Source organism: Castor canadensis, chromosome 9, assembly GCF_047511655.1.
Source record: "Castor canadensis chromosome 9, mCasCan1.hap1v2, whole genome shotgun sequence".
Lineage (NCBI taxonomy): Eukaryota > Metazoa > Chordata > Mammalia > Rodentia > Castoridae > Castor > Castor canadensis.
This window is the reverse complement of record NC_133394.1, coordinates 85,502,373-85,525,932: the sequence shown is the minus strand read 5'-3', so window position 1 is coordinate 85,525,932 and position 23,560 is coordinate 85,502,373. Positions and strand designations below refer to the sequence as shown.

General features: G+C 37.9%; 2 protein-coding genes across 13 annotated transcripts in view; one reads left to right on the top strand and one right to left on the bottom strand.

Annotated features, from left to right (window-relative positions):
- The window catches only part of Helq (helicase, POLQ like), a 52,051-nt gene extending 33,426 nt beyond the window's left edge, over positions 1-18,625 (bottom strand). For 6 of the 12 annotated variants that reach the window (XR_012435742.1, XR_012435743.1, XM_074041860.1 and 3 more), the window contains exons 1-9: positions 18,177-18,625; positions 16,170-16,881; positions 11,671-11,849; positions 10,563-10,763; positions 10,337-10,409; positions 8,045-8,142; positions 5,755-5,853; positions 4,281-4,426; positions 2,210-2,449 (exon numbers count right to left, since the gene is read on the bottom strand). Coding sequence is in view for 10 of the 12 variants with exons in the window: in XM_074041860.1 (XP_073897961.1) it covers positions 2,210-2,449; positions 4,281-4,426; positions 5,755-5,853; positions 8,045-8,142; positions 10,337-10,409; positions 10,563-10,763; positions 11,671-11,849; positions 16,170-16,881; positions 18,177-18,362 (1,934 nt within the window). In the remaining 2 variants the exon portion in view is untranslated. Of the gene's footprint in view, positions 1-2,209; positions 2,450-4,280; positions 4,427-5,754; positions 5,854-8,031; positions 8,143-10,336; positions 10,410-10,562; positions 10,764-11,670; positions 11,850-16,169; positions 16,882-18,176 lie in introns of those variants that run through there. The other 6 variants (XM_074041858.1, XM_074041857.1, XM_074041862.1 and 3 more) reach the window with 6 other exon arrangements.
- A 42-nt stretch (positions 18,626-18,667) lies between these two features.
- On the top strand, positions 18,668-22,934 carry Mrps18c (mitochondrial ribosomal protein S18C). The gene is made up of 6 exons (XM_020159087.2): positions 18,668-18,870; positions 19,419-19,474; positions 21,014-21,097; positions 22,054-22,111; positions 22,666-22,725; positions 22,813-22,934. Exons 1-6 carry the CDS (start codon positions 18,771-18,773, stop codon positions 22,887-22,889), a joined length of 435 nt encoding a protein of 144 aa, XP_020014676.1. The 5' UTR covers positions 18,668-18,770; the 3' UTR covers positions 22,890-22,934.
- Positions 22,935-23,560: the final 626 nt, after the last annotated feature.

Sequence of the window (23,560 nt, the reverse complement as noted above, 5' to 3'; positions counted from 1 at the left end):
ACCAAAAAGGGCTATTGGAGTGGCTCAAGGTGTAGGCCCTGAGTTCAAACACCAGTATAGCAAAAAAACAAAACAAAACAAAAACAAAACCCCCAAAAACTGAAGTCAAAATGTAAACATCTTCAGCTATATAAGACTCAAAGTTTTGCAATATGTTAAAAATGATTATTCAGTGCACTCATGCTTGCCAAAGGTGCTGAGTCTTATACAGACAATGCAGAGCTGGGTGAGGCAGATGAAATGAGGCAGTGCCTGGTGGGGACTGGCCAACAGAAGGCACGGTTCACTGCACAAGTGATGCAGTGAGTTATGTTGAGATAAATGTGTGGAAAAGCCAGAGAACTGGCTAGACTCTTGCACTGAAAATTATCTCTAGCTATGGTGGACCACACTCTTGCCATCACCAGTTGCTTTGCTCAGATTGTACAGAAAGGAGGTCTGTAAGATCCTCTTTGGGAGAATGACAGAAGAAGCAAAGGACTTGTTATTATGCAAATTGAAGGGCCATCCAGGGGCTGTCACCAACACATTGTCAAGTTAGCATCAGATAGTCACCAAGTCTGTTGGTGCTAAAATGTTTTTTTTTAAAAGGTGAAGCTGGGCGCCAGGGCCCACACCTGTAATCATAGCTACTCAGGAGGCAGAGATCAGGAGGATCGAGGGTCAAAGCCATCTCTGGGAAAATAGTTTGAGACCCTATCTCGGAAAAACCCATCACAAAAATAGGGTTGGTGGAGTGGCTCAAACAGTAAGAGCACCTGCCTAGCAGGAGTGAGGCCCTGAGTTCAAACTCCAAAAATTCCAGGTTTATCTTATGTCAATAAATGTGAATTTTCCAACAAAAAATGATTATTCAAGGATGACAAAATTAAAATAATGAAGATGTGGTATACAACAGGTGGTGGTAAGCAAAAAACAAGTATAATTTACAAATAAGTTTAAATGACTATTGTTTATAAGATAAAAAAAATCTGAAAATAAAGTCTAGGTAAATGCACCATACATGGGGCAGAGCAGAATATACAAATCCCAGATTCGTTATGCTCAGAAGTAGGCAGTGATTAATTATAAAGTGATAAAAACATGTTTGATTACAACTGTTAAAATTGTAAGAGTAGCCACTGGAATAACAGAAACAGGATATATCACTTCCTTTTTTTTTTAATAGTCTGAAAAAGAGAAAACTTAGTCAGTGACAGATAATGAGAAATAAAAGAATGAGAAAGATAAACTTGGTCAAAAATGAGTCCTGGTGTTCAAAGCAAAATCATTAAGAAAAACAAGGTCTTATTATACTGATAAAAGGTATAATTCAGCAAAAGTATATTGGAAGTAAACTTCTGTATTCCTAACTCTAAAAAGAAGAAAGCAAAAAGTTCTAGGAATGCAAAAAGGAAAGACTGACAACTGTATAATTAAGGTGGAAGACTAATGCACTTCTCTCTAAAGAATCAAAAATTGTAAGCAAACAGAAGAGTTGACAGGGTAAGTAACAACTGTGATTTCATCGAGACATAAAACTTGCATACCTAGCAGAAAAAGCATACATCTTTTAACACTCATGAAGTATTTATTAGGAAAAAAACTCATAGTCATAAAGAGTAGAAATCAATTAATTATACAAGGATACGGTTTTGGTAATAACTCAAAAGGTAATCAAGGATCTACTCTTAATGATATTAGAATTAAATGGCTTTATGAATTAAAGCCTTTTTTTTTTTTCTTTCTAGTACTTGAGATCAAACCCAGGGCTCCATGCATTCTAGGCAAGAGCTCTTCTGCTGAGCTACATCCCCAGCCAAGCTTTATCAATCAATTCTCCAAGGGTTCGAAATGTCCTACTTTTATTGGTATCCCTATGTTAAAAACTCTTTCAGGTCACAAAAAGGGTGAAAACCTTGCCAACTCTTCTTGCATAACTGGAACAATAGAATGGAGCATCAAAACTAGATAGAAGAGGAAAAAACCAGAAAAACAACAACAAAACAGATAGAGAAGGCACAAAAGAAAGGAATTCTAATACTAAGAAATCTACTGTATTTGCCATTAAAATATTAAAGGAAATAAACCAGTCAACTCAGCAAACGCCGAAAAACCATTTGATAAATTCTCACCCACTACTGAATAGTAAAACAAAAACAAAACTCACAAGCTAGAAGGTAAAAAGTTCTCATCCTGGCCAACATGTTGTTACTTCTCTCTCACCTACCTTCGAGCTGGTAGGTTGACCCCTGCTGCCAGGGTAGATGTGCAGGTAAAAAGGCAGAGAACACCAGTAGAGTAGGCCTCCTCCAAGAGCTTCCTTTCATCGCTTGTTAAGCCACTGTGGTGATAGGCAACTCCAAATGGGATGGTGTGCTTCAAGACAGGGCACAGGTTGCCACTGCTGATGTTCCTCAGGTTCTTAATCACCTCACATTTTTCTGTCTCCCTGTGTTTCAGATATTCCCTAGAAATATGAATCCTTGGCTTTATAGTGATAAAGTGCTTATCACTTTCATTTTAGCAAATGCCACGTAAACATTCTTTTTTTAATGTCCTACTTTTATTGGGATAAGTAAATAAAATGTTCTTGGAATTTTGACTCTGACTCCATTATTGACTCCATCAATCTTTTTGATCACAGACCCTATGAAAATCTGATTCAGGCTAAGGAAAAATACAACAATCCACATAAACACAATACTTTGTGGATAAATGTAGAAGGCTCATGGACTTCCTGAAGTTTATTTTTCTACTTCCTATGAGTCCATGGATGCCAGATTTAGATCCTTGCTTCAATGCTGTGATTGTCTTTTCTCTACAATATATTTTTTTCTCCAGTGGGAGTAGCATTTAAATTCATGGCTCTGCACTTGCAAAGCAGGTGCTCTAGTGCTTGAGCCATGCCTCCAGTCCATTTTGCTCCAGTTATTTTGGAGATAGGGGTATCATGAACTATTTTCCTGGGTTGGCCTCAAACTGCATTGCTCCTGATCTCAGCCTCCCAAGTAGCTAGGATTACCAGTGTGAGCCACTGGTACTCGACTATTGTGTATATCTTTATAAAATACAGTTTGCTTTATTTTATGGAGTAAATTTTCTTCTCTGAAGATGGAAACATATGTTAAATCATACCAACAATATGGTAAAACACTGTGTGAAACATTAGCACTTTAGAAACCTCAATAATATCCTATAATATTAACAAATTATTCTAAGTGGTTAATACCTTATTCTAAGAAAATCAGTGACTTATTAAGAAAACTTTAAAGTAATTAAATTTCCTTAGTTTTTTATAATCAAAATCATCACTGCAAAGGCAGATATCAGTTACCAAAATGAGCAACTCCTTGATCTTATCCTAAAGATCTGTATCTTTGTAATGGTCAATAAATTTAATTCTATTTCAGATAAATCTATGTCAATAAGATTAAAGTGGGAGGTGGAGGATGACTAGATTAAAATTCAGGTTAATAGTCTATGACTGGGGGTCAGGGGGAGAGGGAGAGGACAGGGGCTGAGGGGGGAAATGGCTCAAACAATGTATACACATGTGAATAAATGAATAAAAAAAAGAGCCTATGACTAGTGATATAGCCCTCACTAAGAGGCCAAAAAGTCTGAAAAAATGATAAAACCGTACATGGGAAGAATAAGTGCAGAAAAACAGAACTGTTAGTACTTAGTTTATGCTTATCCTTCTGATTATGATATATCTAACATTAAAATATCATAAACGACCAAACCAATACATTTCTTAATTATCTAGGAAATTAAATTCAAATGTCTAAACAACTTAAGTGAGAAGATGACTAAAAAAACAAAGACTAAGAGTATTTAATTAATGACAAGGCTACGCTGAAGATAGAATTCGTCCTCACAGTAACTACAGTGATTAGGCCTTTGATTAGCTAGGCCAGTAGTTCTTGACCTTGGCTGTATGTTGGACTTGCCTGGGTTCTTCTTCCAGAGATTCTGATTTGTCTAAGATGTAGCCTGGACATTGTGATTTTTAAAATCTCTGAGGTGACTGATAGTCAACATTTTGGATCCCTGATCTAAGCCTTACCTAAGCCTTTATATCAGCCATCATTCTCTTACATGTAACACTTGAATTCTTCTATCTCGCATGTGCCTTTCACAGTTAAATTTTCTTCTTTGAAGGTCAATTCCTTCAGAATCTACTTATTACAATATACAGCTCTGTAAAGAGTAATTAGTACTTTTTTCTATAAACAGAACCTGTAATTTCTGATAGAAATAAGACACAACAGAATACTTCTAGAAGATTAACATACTTGCTTAAAAATTTGCATAACATTTCTGCTACGTTTTCACAGTTCTTCTTACTGGGACAAAAGACTAAGCAGGAATAATTGGGAATAACTTCTGTCACCAACGCTACCAAGTGATCAGGATCCATCTTTCTCAGGACATCAGAATACTGCAAAACAGCAACAGCATCCCAGTAGTTAGCAACCATGATAGCCCAGTGTGATTTGAAAAAAGGAAACCACCCATAATTCAGAACTTCTTACTTAATAAATCTGATGATTTAAAAGATGAAACCTATATTAAATATCAAAATGTTAAATTCTACTTTCCTCTTAGGTCATTTGTTAGAGATTTGTTTGTTAGGCACATTTAATTTAAAAAAAATAGGAATTAGGGCTGATGGAATGACTCAAGTGGTAGGGCATCTGCCTAGCAAGCATTACGCCCTGAGTTTACAAGCCAGTATCAAAAAGAAAAAGAAATTAACGAAGTGAGAGAAGTTAATATTATTACTAACTCTGCTACATGCCCATTTTCACCAAAGCAGAACAAAAAATGCCCAGAGAAAAACACAGAGTGATTCTAACAATAATCCTAATAAACACTACATATCCCTATTAGGAATAGTTTTCAAAATTGAAAATTCACTCAATAGTTTCAGAAATAAAAAAACTTCATATTGAATTATGACAATTTTGGTAACATTCATAGGCACAAGGAACTCAAAGAACATGGGAAGATACAGATTTAGAATAACACATCTGATAGAATTCTAAATTGCTGCAAAAATCCCTTTCCCCCTTTTTAATAACCTTCATGGTAAGTCGTAAAACACTGACGTTACAGACATTAGCACTTTTACATACCAGTATATCAGTTACATGGATATAATTGCTTTCACTGTTGCTGCTAAACGAATAAATGTTTATAGTAGAGGTTTTCAAATTTTCTTAGTTCACAGAGATCCAAGGCAAACTAACAGTTTTGTTAATTAGATAGGTCTGAACAACTTAGTAAATATATGTCTTCCTCACAATTTAGTAGCTGTTTGAGCTCAAGAGGTTCCTAATGGGAAGTACACACAACTTGGTAGTGTCTTTCAACCTTTGGAATGAGACTGGACACCACCACCTTCATTCCAGACCGATATTCATATGATTTTTGCATATAGCAACTATAAAAACCCCGACTTCACGAAGACATGATATCAAAGAAAGGAATACATGATGTTCAAACAAGAAACTAAGGGTGTGGCTCAATGGTAGAGTGCCTGCTTAGTATGCATGAGGCCCTGGGTTCAATCTCCAGTGTCACAAACAAAACAAAACTGAAGACTAGCTTCAAGGAATCAGTAGTTTGTATGTTATCTAAAATGTCAAGATCAGCTGTTTTTCTCAAAACTTTATACTATCCCATGAGACCACATGAATCTTCTGTGGTGCCCCAGAAGTATGGGCCCAAAGTATGGGACACGGGATTTAAGGATGATCAACATACCTTATAATCAAGGAGACGTGAAAATGTCATGCCACTCTCAGCTTTGCTGTCAACTTCATATATTGTATCATTTATTTTCAGATATTCTTTTAATTCAACCTTGAATTAAAAGGAAACTTGCAATTAAGACCATGTAAGAGTTCTTTCCAGAGTTTGAAATTTTATAAAATATGTTGTAAGAAGGACAGCTATCCAATGATTTTAGCTTCTCTAAGAAACCTAAAACATGCTTCAATTTAAAAATTCTAGCTTTAAACTAGGTGCTGGTGGCTCACACCTGTAATCCTAGCTACTTGGGAGGCTGTGACAGGGAGGATCGAGTTTTGAGGCCAGCCACGGCAAGTAGTTTGCAAGATCCATGTCCAAAAATAACCAGAGCAAAATGCACTGGAGATGTGGCTCTAGCGGTAGAGCGCCTACCTTGCAAGCACAAAGCACTGAGTTTAAACCCAAGTCCCACAAATATTTTTTTAAAAAGAGTTCTGGCTTTATCATTTCCCCCCTCTTTGTTCTTATAAATCAAAATAAGAATTAGTATCCTTGAAAAAGTAACTTTGAAATGAATAGCCACATGTCCAAAAGTAAACCAGATACTTTTGTATTTGCTAAAACTTAAGTGAGTCTCCATGTTCATAGTCTTCACCTTTTGTTAAGGAGTGTGTCATTTCTCAAAGTCTAAGACTTTCTACGCTAGTCACCAGTTTTCAATTTTAATATTTGTGGACAAAAACAGTATGTAAACATGGTTCACTGTATATTTTAAAGTACATTTTATTAGACAAGTGTGCTGGCACATGCCTGCAATCCCAGCATTTGGGTGGCTGAGGCAGGATGATTTTGAATTTGAGCCCAGCCTAGGCTACCCAGTGAGTTTGAGACCCTGTTTCCAAAAACCACCAACAGGCAGGGGTGTGGCTCAAGTGGTAAAGTGCCCGCCTAACAAGCACAAGACCCCAAATTCAAACCCCAGTACTGCAAAAAGGAAAAGAAGAAATCAACAATAAAAAAGGACATTTTTAATAGTGTCAATGTGACCCACAAGGTCAGAAAATATTTCTTGATTTTTCATATTTAGTGAAAACATAAAAACATCAAATTTCAAAATAGAATTTGATGATTTTCAAAAACTATTTTCTGAAATTCTATTTAGACACAGAACATATATTACATTTGCTTACTTTCTCTAAGCATTTAAACTCCTCCTATTGAGAACTTTAAATTTAAATCCCAGTTAAGTCTTAACTAATTTAAAAAGTAGTATAACTACCAAAGTGTAGAATTTGAAAATATTTTATGATAAATTTTGTTGTTCGGTTGGTTTTGTTGGGACAGGGCTTCATGTAGCCCAGGCTGGCCTCAGACTCACAGTTCTCCTGCCTTAGTCTCCCGAATGCAGGGATTACAGATGTGCACCACCATGCCCGGCAAAGATAAATTTTTTAATGTGCTAATAATAAGTCCATGTCTCACTAAATTTTGGTGAAATTAAAAATTTACTTGAGAGAATAACAAATTTTAAAGAATAAGCCTAAAAAACGCATTCAACAAATGTTCATGAGGGCCCACAGGCCAGTCACTATTCCAGACATTGCTCCTGGAACAACATCACAGATACATTAGTGACTCAAGCCAAGACCCCTAACCCCACAGAGGTTACATTCTGTATACATAAACCTAATTATTAACACATAGTAATGGGGGCTGAAACTAAGCCCCTTCATTACTCCATAGAATTTTGGGATTTTTTTTTTTTTTTTTTACAGTCCTGGGGTTTGAACTCAGGCCTCATGCTTGCTAGGCAGGTGTTTTACCACTTGAGCCACTCTGCCAGACCTGTTTTGTGATGGGTGTTTTCAAAACAGGGTCACAGGAACTGTTTGCCTGGGCTGGCTTTGAACCGAGATCCTCCTGATCTCTGCCTCCTGAGTAGCTATGATTACAGGTGTGAGCCCCAAGAGCCCAGCACGCTGGCTAGTTTTGATAGGGTCTCACTTTCTGTCAAGGCTGGTCTGGATCATGATCCTCCTATTTCATTTCACACTGCCTGCCATTGCTTGGATGACAGGTGTGTGCCACCATGCCCAGCTTTTTCCATTGAAATGGGAGTCTTGAAAACTTTTTTGCCCTGGCTGGCTTTGAACCATCATCCTCCCAATCTCAGTCCCAAGGAGCTAGGATCACAGGCATGAGCCATCGATGCCTGGCAGAATCTTTTAGAATACTATGTTCACTACTTATATTTCTAAGAAACACGTAACGAATCAATACAATGCAAACCTTAAGTACATACTGGTCTAAACTGACTGGTGTAATACTCTGCTCGAAGAAACTCTTGCAGGTCTTCAACATTGTTCAGTGTTGCACTCATACCAATAATTTGAGTTGTTTCTAAAAACAAAACAAAACAAACAACCTTGAAGTACTAAGAAAATGTGTCACTTATACCATAAAGTAATTTTAGCAACATCTTATGCTCTACATTTCCTCTGAGTGACATGGGAAAAAAGGGGAAGCAGGGAGAGGTAAGACAACTACAAATAAATGTTGAATATCTTTTACCTTCACATAAATGCCTGGGACCAGAAATATTTCAGATTTTGATTTTTTTTTTCAGGTTTTGGAATACTGGCATTATATATCAGGAAATATCTTGGGGAAAGGGGATCCAGGTTTGGTGGGATAGGTTTGGTGGGAGAAGAGGACAATGATTAAGACTAAGGGCAGATAAAAGCTTGGTGCTTTCTGTGGCAAAACGGGCAAGAGGATGAGGCACTAAACTAAAAAGTAAGAGTCAGAAGGGGCAGGAAGGAAAGAATTTAAAGTATATTCATGAGCCAAGTGTGGTAGTCCAGTGTAATCCCAGCACTTGGGAGGCAGAGGCAGCCTGGGCTACATAGTGAGGCCTTGTTTCAAAAAAACAAAACTAAACAGCAACATCAAAACAAGACAAAGAATACATTCACAAGGTGAACCAGATAGGATTTGGTGGCTGACAGAATGTGTAAGACTTTACCCAGGTACCTGGGAGGCTGAGGCAAGGAGTAGCACCTGAGCCAAAGAATTTAAGGCTAGTCTGGGCAATAGTCAAGGCCCTATCTCTTTAAAAAAAAACAAAACCAAAATAATCTGGCTGCTGACTGGCTGGCTGGGAATTCAAAGTGAAGAATGAGTTTGAAGGAAATGAATACACCTTTGTTAGCGTTAGCTATTCACGGGACATTCAAAAAGGAGCCTCCAGTTGGCAGTTATCATTTAGAAGAGAGGTGTAACCTAGCACTACATATTGGGAAACAGATTGAGAGGCATCAGCACACAGAAGTTCCTGAAGCCAATAGGATGGGTAACAATTAACAGGAGCTGTAGGAAACAAGGGAAGAGCCTAAGGTGAACTGATGAAATTCTGGTAACACCATATACACAATGAATAAGCTCAGAAAGATGTTATGAAGAACAACAGGAAGAAAAACTACAGAAGTCAGTTTACTTGTGTATCTACTAAGTATAAGGTGCTGGTGACAAAATTATATAATAGCAAACATGTATCTGCTATGCTCAATACTTTACACAGACTAACTCATACCATCTTCAATGCAATTCACAGGAACGTTCTACTTGTCACCTATTTGATGCCTAAGGAAACAGAGGCACAGTTAATATAACTCACCTAGTAAAAGTGAGCCAAGAGTCGAATGTAGCTCTAGAGCCATTACGCTGTTATCTGTCAATGCTAAGACATGATCCCTCTTTCAAGGAAATAGTTGGAAAGCCAAGAAATAAAGATGTTCAATTCACTGCTGTATCCCTAGCACTTAAAATAGTGCCTGACAGACAGTAGGTGCTGTCAAAATTTTAGAAATAATTCTTGGGGGGCTGGGGGCATAGCTTAGTGGTAGAATGCATGCTTAGCTAACATACTCCCCTAAAAAAACGTTAAGACTCAACCTTTATAGTGAATAATTTTTCCATATATAAACTAAGTTTCCATATATAAGCTAAGCACTACAATATCATATCAATAGAGATGATATTTATAATAAATTATTTCATGTACATTTAAAGAAAACTGGATGCTGCAAATAGTTCCTTGAAGTGACTGCTTAAATATACCGCTTTACTGGGATCATGATGGTGGTGACGGCAACAGCAACAGCAAATGGTTATGGAGTGCTGTGTGGTGGGCACTGCAGAATGCGTTACATGTGTTAGTGCATTAACTCTCACAGTGACCTCATCAGGTTGGTGCCATTATCATCTCCACTGTGCAGATGAAGAAGCACAGAGGGTAAGTGGTGTGGCTAAGCACACAACTAGGGAGCAGAGGGAATAAAGGACTTCTTCAAATACTAATTCCATTTATCTTTGTAATTCTCTTCATCCATCTATTCCTCCAACAAAAATTTATAAGCTTACTTTAGAAATTCATCTAAGACAGGAACCTTAAGTGTCTTGCTTCAGGGAACATATCTAGCAATAGAATTAAGTCTTTTGAAGGCCAGTGGAGTGGCTCAAGCAGTAAGAGCACCTGCCTGGAATTAAGTCTGTTGTAGCTAGGTCTCTTGATTATAAGTCAGTAAATACTTACTGCTAGTGTAGAGGATTTTTGCTAGGGTCATTTCCAGTATAGCACCACGGCTCCCCTCACCAATCATGTGCAACTTTGAGATTAAAAAAAAAAAGGTCAGAAGTAAATCTTCATATAATGCCTATATAAAACAATATATTTGCATGGAATGAATATATATATATATAGAATAATAAATGCAGTGCTAAAACAAAAATGTGACTAAATTACAAAAGCAGTAACCAACCTCATCTACTACCACCAGACCCAGACTACTAATCCTTCCAGTTTCAATCAAGGAGTTCACCAGGCTGTGCCCCTTTTCAATAGTGGCAATATACAGTGATTTCTTTTCTCTTCTCTTAGTTGGAGGAAATCTTCCTTTGCTTCCAGCATATTCTTCAACAAAGAAACCAAGTTCTATACCAAAACTTGACAAACCTGCAATCTAGAATATTAGTTAAAATAAATAAAGCCACAAATGAATATGAACTCCAATTATTAAATGCTTAAAGCGACTTAAAAAAATAGGTAAAGTACCCGGGTGTGGTGACTCACATCTATAAGCCTAGCACTCAGGAGGCAGAGTTCAGGAGGATCTTGGTTTGAGACTAGCCTGGGCAAAAACAGAGACCCAATCCCAGCCAATAAAAGCTGGACATGGTGGCACGTGCCTGTCATTCTAGCTATGAAGGAGGCACAGGTAGGAGAATCAAGGTTCAGACAGGCTGTGGCATAAATGTGAGACCTTATCTAAAAAATAAACCAAAAAAAGAAAACAAACAGGGCTTGGAACATGGCTCAAGTGGTAGAGGGCCTGCCTAGCAAGTGTAAGGCCCTGAGTTCAAGTTCCAGTCCACCAAAAAAGAAAAACATAAAATAAAAAACAGAACCCCCAAACACGTAAAATAGTATTTAATACCAGTCAATGGGAACAGGAGGTCAAGATAAGACATACATATCTATGAAATACTTTAAAAATAAAGTGTTGATCTTTGCAAAATAGATGAACTTTTAAATTACATATAATGTGACTATAAGTTTAAACTGCCTCCTTTGAAAAACATCAGAATAACTTATTCTGGTAAAATAACTGGTTAGTTTCTGCTAAATATTAATAGAACACTTAAGATGGAGTTCAAGCTACCAAGTTAGAAAAAATAAAACTTTCTATAATAGGTAAGCAGTATATGAAGATATTTTAGGAAAAGTAATGCTACTTTTGTACATACTAAAAATAAAAACTCCACCATGAAGAGATACTTCTTCAAAATTGTTACTACATTTACATTAGCTTTTAGATCTTAATGTCACAATAATAGTAGCAAATAACATTTATTTAGAAAAAAACATACCTTTTCTTGGACAATTGCCACATATGGAAGGATCATTAAAACATCTTTCCGTCGACAAAGTAGTTCCTGTAGCATCAAAATCTCAGCTACAAGGGTTTTTCCACCACTCGTTGGCAAGGAATATATTAAATTTTTTCTTTCTTGCACAGAATTCAGTGTTAAGCAAGTATGTTGCCATTCTGTCCAGTTTAAAGAAAGGAAAAAAAGTGTTACTTTCCACTTCCACATTCTCAATTTCAAGAAAGATTTCCAGAGCTGGTGGAGTGACTCAAGTGGTAGAGTGCCTGCCTAGCAAGCATGAGGCCCTGAATACTACGAAAAAAAAGTTTTCCAAGAAGAAAACAATCAAATTCCTTCCTGTGAGGCAATTTCTTCGTAACAGGAAATGTATTTGTAATCAGTGTTAAATGCCAAAATGCACAGGCCTTGTCAGAGGGTGAGTAGCTAGCCACCTCATCATCAGCTGCAGACTTCCATGGGGACAGACCAAGCATCTACTGTATTTGAGGAGCAAAAGGACAGTGTAAGATCACGTGTGAGGCGAGTTTGGGACCTGGGATAGGGAGAACCTGTGTGGATTCTAAGGTCTTCCTTTTACATTGTGCAAGATCATATAAGCTTATCTTCTTCAAGCCACCAGAGGTTATCTCAAGAGAAATATGGGGGTGTAGGGAAGGGGAAGAGACATGAGGTTTTATAAAAACCAATACAAATGTCAATTAGCTCTCTTGGGGACCTGAACTTTGAATGGCCAGAATACTATTTTATACTGAGATTATTTAAACGACAAAAGAGTAAGATGAGAGAGAGAGAGAGAGAGAGAGAGAGAGAGAGAGAGAGAGAGAGAGATTACTGATACATGTGGAGTTCTCCTAATTTAGAAAGGTGAGATTCATGAAAACATCATATCCAAGGGATGGTGTGAAAGCTAGTATAGCCACTCTATAGAAAAATTTGACAACCAAATTGATCATCAAAAATCCTCAAGCTGTGCATCAGTGTTCAGTGTTTTATTATTAGAAAAACAGGCAAATGAATTAAGACAATTCATACTAGGAAGAAATGCAAATGGCCAATAATAGAAAGGTGCCCAACTATAATCTACTAGGTTGGCAAAATAAACAGACTTTCAAGGAAAAAAAAAAAAGTAAGATGCCAGTGGCCCAAGCCTATAATCTTAGCTAGCTACTTGAGAGGCTGAGATCAGGAGGATCATGGTTTGAGTACAGCCCAGGCAAATAGTTCACAACATCCCATTTCCAAAGTAGCAAGAGCAAAATGGACTGGAGATGTGGCCTTCTGATGTGCAAGCACAAAGCCCTGTGTTCAAACCCCAGTTCCACCAAAAAAAAAAAAAAAGAAAAGAAAAAGAAAAAAAAAGGCCCACATTAGTAAAATAGAGCTGACTAGAACTAGAGAGGCATTCACTGTGTGGTTTGTTCTAACAAATTGCTTCAGGCCTTCTGGAAAGTAACTTGGTATCAAAAATAAAATTGGACATTGACTTTAATCTACTAGTACTACTTTAAGAAGTCTACGCCTATTAAAAAAGCAGGAGGATGTACAGACTACGTGCAGCATTTTCCTCATGCCACCATTGTCTACAGACAACAAAGTGGTACAGGGTCAGGAAGAGTAAGGTTGAATGAACTATTGCACAACCATATGTTGTTCTTTATAGCTTACAAATAACAATCTAAAAATGAACAAAGTATATATGTTCAGGATACAGTAAAAAATATTTTAAAATAATCATGTATTAAAATGATGGGCCTGAACATGTTTTTAAAAATTAAGACAATGACTAGTAGGGTATATTACAAAGGTACTAAAATAGTTATGTCTGAATGACATTTACAAGTGACTTCATTGCATTTTTTAATGATTCTTAAACACTTACAGTGACTTTTTCTTTAAAAAAAAAAAATACTAGGCTGGGGATGGGGGGACTGGCTCAAGTGGTACAGTGCCTGCCTAACAACCATGAGGCCCTTAGTTCAAACCCCAGTACCGCCAAAAAAAAAAAAAAATACTAAACTGGCATATAACTCAGTAATAAAGCATGTGTTTTAACCTGGGTTTATAAATAAATAAAAATTTCTGAGATATATAAATATTTTAAAATACTGCAATCTGTTATCACACGTTAGTTATCAAATTACAGATCTTTATGCCAAAGTTTAGTCTTATTCACATTTTATCCAACTCAGATTTTTTAAATATAAGATGACCAAAACAACTACTATTTAGGAATAGCATTTCCTTCACATATTAAATAATACATTCTATTAATATAAGGAAACATGTAAGTCTATGAAAAGAAGGCAAAGGTAATAGTACAAAATTGAGGTTCTCCAGCTCAGTGGTTTGCAAACTTTTGGGCACATCAGAATTCCCCAGAGGTTTGTTAAAACTCCCCAGAGTGCCATGTTCCACTCCACAGGTCCTAAGGCAGTAGGCTGGGCCTGGGGATGTGCATCTCAAGTTTCTGGGTCTTGCAGATGGTGAGGTACAGGAACTGCACTTTGAAAAACACACGTGTGTGCTTAAAATTGGTCATGTTACTAAGCCAGACTTACAGGTAAAAAGAGAATTTAAATGTGGTTACTTACAGAAATTCTAACTTAAAAGCTACCAATACAATTACTGAGCCATTACCGTTATCTAAGTTGTCATGGCTGTGACAATGAATTATTGTGCTTTTTTTATAGATGCAGAATTAAGTGTTTAAGTGATAGGGTCACAATTCATAAGGAGGCTGACAATTCCAGTACTTAGGAATCTACTCAGTCTCCTACCCATGTGCCAGTTACAAAAGAAAAACATGACTTAGAGCCCTGTGCTTAAGAATTCCTTCTTGTCAGGTGCTGGTGGCTCATGCCTGTAATCATAGCTATTTGGGAGGCAGAGATCAGGAGGACAGCGGGGGCAAATAGTTTGCCAGACTTTATTTTGAAAAAACCCAACACAAAACAGGGCTGGTGGAATGGCTCAAGTGGCAGAGCACCTGCCTAGCTAGAGTGAGGCCCTGAGTTCAAACCCTAGTATCGCCAAAAGAACCAAAAAAGTAAATCCTTCTGACAGGAAATGCAGATTAAACAAAGAACAAAGTGCTAAGAGAAAGGCAGAGGGAAGAAAGTTAACATCCACTTCAAGATTTTAGCTCTTTAACCAAGGCCCTCACAATTTAGAATTTCATTCTTATAATCTCTCATATAATTCTTAAGATCCCAAAATGAGTTCTGGAAATACTTATGAAGTGATAGGCTGATGGGCAGATCTCCCAATATAGCAGCAGCTGTTGCTTCAGTAATTTTAAATTACACATTTAAAATATATGCAAGAACCCAGGGTGTTTTTTTTTTTTTTAAAGTGGTACCAGGGCTTGAATTCAGGGATTCATGCTTGCTAGGTAGGGGTTCTACTATGCTCCCAGTCTAAGGACCAGGATTTTTGAAAAAACACTATAAGATATACTATTATTATCACTATATTTCTTTGTACTTAAATATTAACTACAGTTGTCTTTAAAGATGCTAAATTTTAACCGATGGTATTACTGACTTCTTTCATTTAAGACACTTGAGTGTTCAAAGGTATTACAACAAACAAATTTGGTAGAGAAGACAGAGCCAACCAATACCAAACTGGATCAGCTAGATCATCAGAGAAAAAACTGGAAGCACGACGTCAAGAGTTGTGGGTTTTTTAGGGATTTGAACTTAGGGCTTTGCACTTGCTAGGCAGGTATTCTAGTGCTTAAGCCATGCCTTTGGCTGTTTTCTAGTATGGTTATTTTGGAGATAGGGTCTTGCTTTTTGCCCAGGCTGACCCAGACTGCAACCTATTTTATGCTTCCTGCAGTAGCTGGGATGACAGATGCACACAACCAAGCCCAGCTTTGTGAGATGGAGTCGCACAAGTTGTTTTTGTCTGGTCTGGCCTGAAACCACAATCCTCTGCATCTGGTCTCAACTTCCCATGCAGCTTGGGATAAAAGACAGTGTGTCACAGTGCCCAGCTTACTGGTTGAGATGGGGGTCTCTAGAACCCAGGCTGGACTCTAACCTCAGTTCTCCCAATCTCAGCCTCCCAAGTAGCTGGATTACAGGCATGAGCTATCAATGTCCTGCTACAAGGAGAGATTTAATAAGCGTGAGGTCAATAGTAGCAGGGAAGCTACTGAAAAGTCAGGTAATCATTTGAAGTATCACTGGGTTTACACACAGTTGTCATTGTATCTAAAGTGAGAGCATGGAACCCAGAACTGAAGTGGGCTGAATTACTTAAAGAAATAGAGATAGCAAGGATAACTGGTCTGATTGTATAAGGAAGGAAAGAGATCCAGTATGGCAGGATAAGATGGAAGGTTGAGAGACAACTGATAGTTTGATTTTTCAAGATGAGAAATACGACTGTGGAATCACTTGCTTCTATTAATTTGCACGAATATATGGTAATGATGAAAATCTTTGCTTTCATTCCAGCAAAAGCATTACCATATAATTTCTCAATTCCTTTGAGTTGAACATAAAGATCTCTCACTTTGCTGGGTAATGAGTAAAAAGGACCACGGTCATCTGATGGCGATTCAATTGCTTTCTTAGCAACATTAATTTCCTTGGATAGGAGTTTCTCTTTGAGCTGTTTACTCTTAGAAAATACTGGTGTCTGGGCCTTGGCGTTTACAGTCATAGCACTTTTTAGATGATCTTTCACACTTTTCCTCCTATTCATATCTGAACTAGTTCTGACTTTAGAAGAGAATTCATCACTTTGCTGGGGTTCTTCTATGTGACCGAGGAGTTCTTCATTCATAGTCTTGTAAGAGAATGAGTTCCTGTCCTTTTCTTCAATAGACCTATCACCCAAATCATTTGAAGAGTTCTGCAAATTTTCAAAGAATAAAACCTGAGAAGAAGGCACAGCATACAAAAGATCATCACTAGGTTCCAGCGGGACATCTTCATGTTCACTCTGGTTCTTTGTGTGCAAATCAGTTTTATACTCAGTACAGTTGCTTACAGTTGTAATGCTGAGTTTGTTTTTGATGTTTTCTGAACACAGATCTTCAGTGGCAAAGTCTGCAGCATGTGTCTCATGTTCAGGAAGTTGCATGAATTTCTGTTCCAAATCATCAACTTGTGCTAAAAGTGAGTTTTCTGCAAAGCTATCATAGTCTCCAAACATGTCCTCTTCACTGTCGTTTTGCTGCAAAGAAAACAAAACTACTTATGGGCAATTCCAGTCCAGGGCTGTACCAAGTACATAATTATATGTGAAACCAGGCACCCATGGCTCATACCTGTAATCTTAGCTATTTGGAAGGCAGAGATCAGGAAGATCACAGTTTGCAGCTAGCCAGGGCAAACTGTAACTGAAACCCTATCTGGAAAATACCCAACACAAAAATGGGCTAGGAATGGCTCAAGTGTTAAGAGCACCTACTTAGCAAGTGTGAGGCCCTGAGTTCAAACCTCACTACGCCAAAAAAATAATTATATGAAAGTCACCCTATGAATAGATGTTATCTATAAAGATGTTATTATTACCTTTAAAAATTAAAAAAAAAAAAGCCAAGAGAGGTGAAGCGACTAGCCGAAACAGAGCTCCTGGAGTGTTGTGCTGATACTGGGATTCTAATTTTATATTATTATTATTATTGTTGCTACAGATTGAACACAGGCAGGCTCTACCGCTGAGCTACGCCCCTGGTATTCGAACTGTCAATTAAACCTTTGCTAAATCCTCAAAAAACAGCACGAATGGTAGACATCTATTAGGATGTCAGCTAACTAGAAGTGTCTGGTAACTGCAGCAATCCTCTTCCAAACTCTAAAACAGAGACTGACCTGAAACAAAATTATGGTTGTACCACTAGACACTACAAGGAAACTCTGACCTGAATTTGGAGTTGAGACAAAGTGTGACCACTAGCTTGGGGTGATGTACTAAACAGAAGATACAGACTGGGAGGTAGCAATATAGTGAAGTGATTAAGAACCCAGAATCTGGAGTCAGAACTGTAGTTTCTCAACTTTTCAGGGCCTGATTACTGTTAATAAAATCTAGATAATATAGCTAGTTTAACAAGTAACCCGCACGTAATGGATCTCCAGTAAACAGATTTTATTAATAAAGTAGGAGCAACAGTAATTTCAAAGTCTTGGTTTGCGTCTCAGTCATGCCACTTAGTTGCCGTGTGCACAACTTTTATGTCTGGGGTCTATGTTTTATATCGACTTACAAGGGGAAAACAAAGCAATACCTCCAGAGGGCCGATTAACAGCGGTAACAAAATCTTAAAGGAAAAGGCCATCATCTAACTGGTCACTTGTTTGCACTTGGCAAGAAACCGCCGAAACCTTGCAGTCTCAAGTCCACAGAACCTGTCTGCCACCCCGTTGCCTGGGCGTGCGAAGTTGGAGGCCTGGGTTCCTATCGCCACCCCAAGGGTGGGTAACAGAACAGGGTCTCCGGGGAACTGGAGCGCGACAGGGCTGTACCTCGACCGCCTGCAAGCCCACGGTTTTCCGCCGCCGGCTCCCAGCCATCACGTCTTCCTCGTCCTCCTCCTCCTCGCCGGGCTCGAGCTCGGTCCTGGTTGTGGGGGCGCAAATGCTCGCTAGGCTAGGACGGTTCCTTTTGCAGACAGACACCCGCCGGCGGATGCGGGAACCCCCTTCGTCCATGGCGGGGGCGAGAACCCCGCTCCAAGGGCGTCCCCAATGACCCAGCGGCTAAACTCAGATGAAGGGGAAGGAGATGGCAATAGAGACAAACTGCCCGTGTCTCCATCCACCTTTGCTAAAAACCCCAAATTAATTCCCGGGGTTTTGGGGCCGGAAGCGTATCACAGGCACAGATATCTGCCCTCTTCTCGTCCAATCACAAGTGTCAAGTGGACGACAGGCGCGTCAAAGGCGGAAACCAAAAGGCATTGCGCAGGCGCATTAAAAACTCCACCTACTCTCTCGCGTGTCCCCAGCGACCGCGTCCGGAACCTTTGAGTGGAGTCCCGGGACTACAGGGGAAGAATACTGGAAGGGACCTGTCAAGGCCCCTTGGAAAAAGGAAAGGAACGCGGAGAACGACGAACCATGGCAGCTATGGTTGCTGCTTGCAGTGGTCTGGGGAGGAAGAAGTTGACACACTATGTAACGGCTGCTGTCTGTCTTCCAGATCGTGGAACTCGCGCAGGTGAGGTCTCCATTGTAGCATTGCGGTCATTGCCTTGGCTCTAAAAGTCGGTGGTTTTCACTTAGCAAGCCGGCTTTCACGCGCTGGCCTCTAGACGATTGTTTCTCCAAAGGTGAGACTCTAATCCCCCATGACTAGTGTTTTAAAGCTGCAGGGAACGTGGAATGTTCCGCCAACCCATTTTCAATTTCTTTTTTATTTCTATACTTCCCTAACAACCACGACTCTCGGGAGAGTCTGTTACTTTTTCCCTTTGGTGTGACAATGCTTTTCTGTTGCTTGTCCGGTATGTCTTTGCATTAAAATCTGTAACTATGGAATGAGGAGAAAGTAAATGTAAGGAAGAGATCAGGTAAGCGGTTGTATGGGTGGGAAGAGATACTCCCTTTCTCTAAAGTCCTGGAAATCACTCACTGTGAGTATAAAGAATATAAAAAGTTTAATATTTTACCCTTTAATTCGTCTTGCTTCTGTAAGACCAAAAATCTTTACTGGCTGTTCAGCTAGCGAAAAGAATTGGTTTATTGCTGTTTCTGTTTTAATTGCAGTGGTATGGAAAAGAGGTTGTTCACAACATAAACAGGTAACCAGCAATGAGGACCTGGTAAGATTTTTTTTTTTTTTATGTATATAGTAAGGCACTAGAAAATATGACCAAATTCTTGTATTTTAGCTATTTGTTCAGCTATAGAACAAAAACAAATAAGATACAGTTGCTTAAGGAAGTTTTGAAGTTAGAATTCTTAAGACTCCTAGCAAGCAGCATGGCTGATGTAATACCATATCCTTCCTAGATAATATAAGAATGTTATTTGGGAATTTCAAAATGCAGAATTGTAGATAATTAAGGCAGTATGCCTTAATAAGTAGGGATAAAAATTAAAGTTTTGTACCAGGACATTTAATACAGCTTCTTCTAACCTGTAGGTGTGTTTTTATGGGTTTAAAGTACTAACATGGACTTGGGCAGTGTAAATTTCCCCATTACAGGCAAAGATAATTTGACACTAATCATACCACACAAAGCATGTTGCAAAAGAATATAGTCAGTCATTACATGTGAGTGAATATAAATTGGATTAAGAAAGTTTGAGGATTTGGTAAAAACTTTTTAAGGCCCTCTGTGTATCCATCTTGGTCATCTAATTCAGTCACACTTGAAGAAATTTATCCCTTTAGGTCATAAATCCTACTGAGACTAATGAAAACTGTGGATTCTCTTAAGAAAAAGGGCACACAGTTATATTCATTTGAAATTCTGCATTCGATTATTGACTTTGCATTCGATTATTGACTTCAAAGCCATTTCTTAACTTCAGAACCTCTAGCATGTGGTTGTCCATGCCTGTAATCCCAGCACTCGGGAGGCTGAGGCAGGGGGATGGCAATTAAAAAAGAAACTTTTTCTGCTGGTACTGGGGTTTGAACTCAGGGTCTCATGCTGCTAGGCATGTGCTCTACCACTTGAACCACTCTGCCAACCTTTTTGTGTTGGGTATTTTTGAGACAGGGTCTTGCAAGTTATTTGCCCCAGCTGGTTGTGGACCTTGATCCTCCTGATTTCTGCCTCCTGAGTAGCTAGGATTACCAATGTGAGCCAATAGTGCCCGGTAAGGATGATAAGCTTGAGACCAGTTTTGGCAACATGGAGAGAAATCAGGTTATAAAGTTGAACTCAAAGAATCTTTTATCACATAAAGCTATGGAACATTATCTATTTATAAAATAAAATTGTGATAAAATGCCTAATAGAAAAATATGGAGATGAATAAACTGTTTAGCAATTATACTAACTTAGGAACTGCATGTTACCTATTGTGCTATGCTTTTTTAAGAAAATTAAAATAAATCGCATTAATCTTAAAACTGTTTAGTCATCTACAATCTGAGCAAAACATCCGAACAGAGAATCACTTCGTATCAGACTGAATTTTTTCCTCCCATAAACCTGTTTCTGCAATTATTATTATTCCAGAATCCTCTATGAGTTAAGTCCTCCTTAGCCAAAATGACACAAAATATTGTACAAAATATTTACATGGAAAAGTGCTATGTGCCTCGGATGGATTTAAATGTAATAACCTTAACATTTTTTTTAATTCAAAATAAACTCCTTGTATCATGAGCTTTTCTTTTATCCTAGCCCATTCCAATGGAAAATCCTTATAAAGAACCTCGTAAGAAATGTATCTTGTGTGGGAAACGTGTAGATTATAAGAATGTGCAGGTGAGATCTGGCTTTACTTATTATACTTCAGAATTTTGCTCCTTTTGTTAGTCTTGCTTAATGAGAATCACATTAGTTTTATAGCAGGCTTTATTTAGACACAACTGAGCAACTTAATTTCAAATCTGGTTATAATTTTACATATAAGTCATCTTTATCCAATTAAGAGCCCATTGGCTCCACCCGCATTTACTATTTTTTCAAATTAGTATAGTTGAACTTCTCCAAAGTTCTGAATAACAGCTCACCATGGCAATGTTTCTCAGTTGATGGGCATTGAGTGTCTTGTTGAAGAAGCTTTGATGGAAGCTTTGTATCTCACCGTCCCTATCACTGCTTCAAATATTATTTCTACAAGTGGCAAATTTGGGGGGGGAGTGAATGATGCTGGAATTAAGTATATTGGCAGTAGTATAAAGTGATAACTGCCTTTGAGGGAGAAAAATCTAAGAAATTATAAAAATACAACACAGTAGGGAGACTGTGCAAAGTGCCAAGAATAGCACCTGGCACCTGAAAAGTGCCAAAGTGTTAAATAAATTACAACAAACAGCCCAATGTATGTGTACCTCTTGAAAACCTCAATGTGGTCTATCTTCATGATTATGTGATCATCTATCATGACAGATGAAACATTTTAGTAGCTTCTTAAAAGTAGTGTTTTAGCTATCTGTGGAAAAGTCAAGAAAACAGCTTTTGCAATGAATGAATATGCTGATTAATATTATTTAGCAATAGAGATTTTTGATGTACTAGACATATGCTAACTTTTGTTATTACTTTATTTAGAAAGATGATTTCTTCTTAGGATATTTTACCTCATATTTTTAAATGTCTGAAACTTATAAATCTTCATATAACTTGAAGGTCTTATATAAAGTTTTTACGGGTTTTATTTATTTATATATTCAGGGTAGAATGATATATTAATATCATTTTTTTCCGTCCCCAAACAGCTTTTGTCCCAATTTATTTCTCCATTTACGGGATGCATTTATGGAAGACATATCACAGGTATTGTTTTTAATCATAGCAATTTAAATATAAGAATTACATCAGTCTATTCTCATTGTAGGAAACTGGCAAATTTTCAAATTGTGCTATAAATCACTGTTAGGCCAGATGCTACAGGGACTGGATTTAGATACTCAGAGAAGGCCTCTCCTTGAGCCTAAAGGGTTGTTTTGTATGTTTTGTTATGCTCAGACTTAACTACAGGCTGATAACATACAGAAATTTGGGCTTAAATTTGTTCTTGATATTATGAAGTATACCATAATCATTCCTAGAATAAAACTTGGTGTCAGCAAACTATGCCCATTGATAGGCCAGATACAACCTGTCATTTGTTTTTTTAGTTTTGTTTACTATAGTGGTACATGATTGCTTTTGAGCTATAGTAGCAGAATTGAACAGTTGTTATAGACTGTATTGCCCACAAAGCCTAAAATAGCTACTATTCTAGCCCTTTACAGAAAGAAATTACCAACCTTTGACTTAGAAAATTGTTACAATTTTGAATATTGGTATTTTCTTACGAATAAACATTTTTCTCCCAAATTTTATAGGTCTTTGTGGGAAGAAACAGAAAGAAATAACAAAAGCAATTAAGAGAGCTCAAATACTGGGTAAGTGTACTTGAACAACTAAGTTGTATTACTGAAAATTTTGCTTATTATTTTTTTGTAAAGAACTTTTTAATTATCTCTTTCCAGGGTTTATGCCAGTTACATACAAGGATCCTGCATTTCTCAAAGACCCTAAAGTTTGTAACATCAAATACCGGGAATAAATTATATGAGGTTTATTGCCAATAAACTTATTTTATAGTAAGTGATCGGATGTCAGTGCTGACTCAGACTAACCTTTGGTTCACACCTGTAGACCTAGCTACTTGGGAGGCAGAAATCAGGATTGCAGTTTGAGGCCAGTCTGGGCAAATATTCTTGAGACCCTACTTCAAAAATAACTAACAAACACAGAAAAGGGCTGGTGGAGTGGCACAAGTGGGAGGCCCTGAGTTCAAGCGCCAGTGTTGCCAAAAAAAAAGGCAAAAAAAAAAGAGTAAAGCTTTCCCTATCAATGGGTTTACTAAGCAGACTGCATACCTAAATGTTAATACTAATTACCTAATGTTAATACTCATTGCATTGTACATATTTTTGAGTAAAAGTGGTACTATATGATTGTCACTAATGTCTGGTCCCAATAGTTCATATAATATTATACCACTGATATTGAAATAGGAGATAATGTGGGAAGGATGGCTTATATTGGAATTCTATTTTAGCCCCAGACTGTCTTACAAATGGGATGGTTTTAGGGAAATGGGTGTAGTAAAGTGGAATGCTTATACTATGTTTGGATCTTACATGACTGGCTATGGATTAAAATTTCTTAGAATTGGGCTGTGGAGTGTGGCTCTGGCAGGACATCTTACTAGCAAGCAGGAGGCCCCGAGTT

What these genes read in the sequence shown, in the direction of transcription:
- Mrps18c (XM_020159087.2), top strand. Translation starts at nt 18,771, where the DNA reads ATGGCAGCTATGGTTGCTGCTTGCAGTGGTCTGGGGAGGAAGAAGTTG. An exon ending in TAGATTATAAGAATGTGCAG is followed by an intron (nt 21,098 to 22,053) that starts GTGAGATCTGGC and finishes GTCCCCAAACAG; the next exon opens with CTTTTGTCCCAATTTATTTC. An exon ending in TAAGAGAGCTCAAATACTGG is followed by an intron (nt 22,726 to 22,812) that starts GTAAGTGTACTT and finishes ATCTCTTTCCAG; the next exon opens with GGTTTATGCCAGTTACATAC.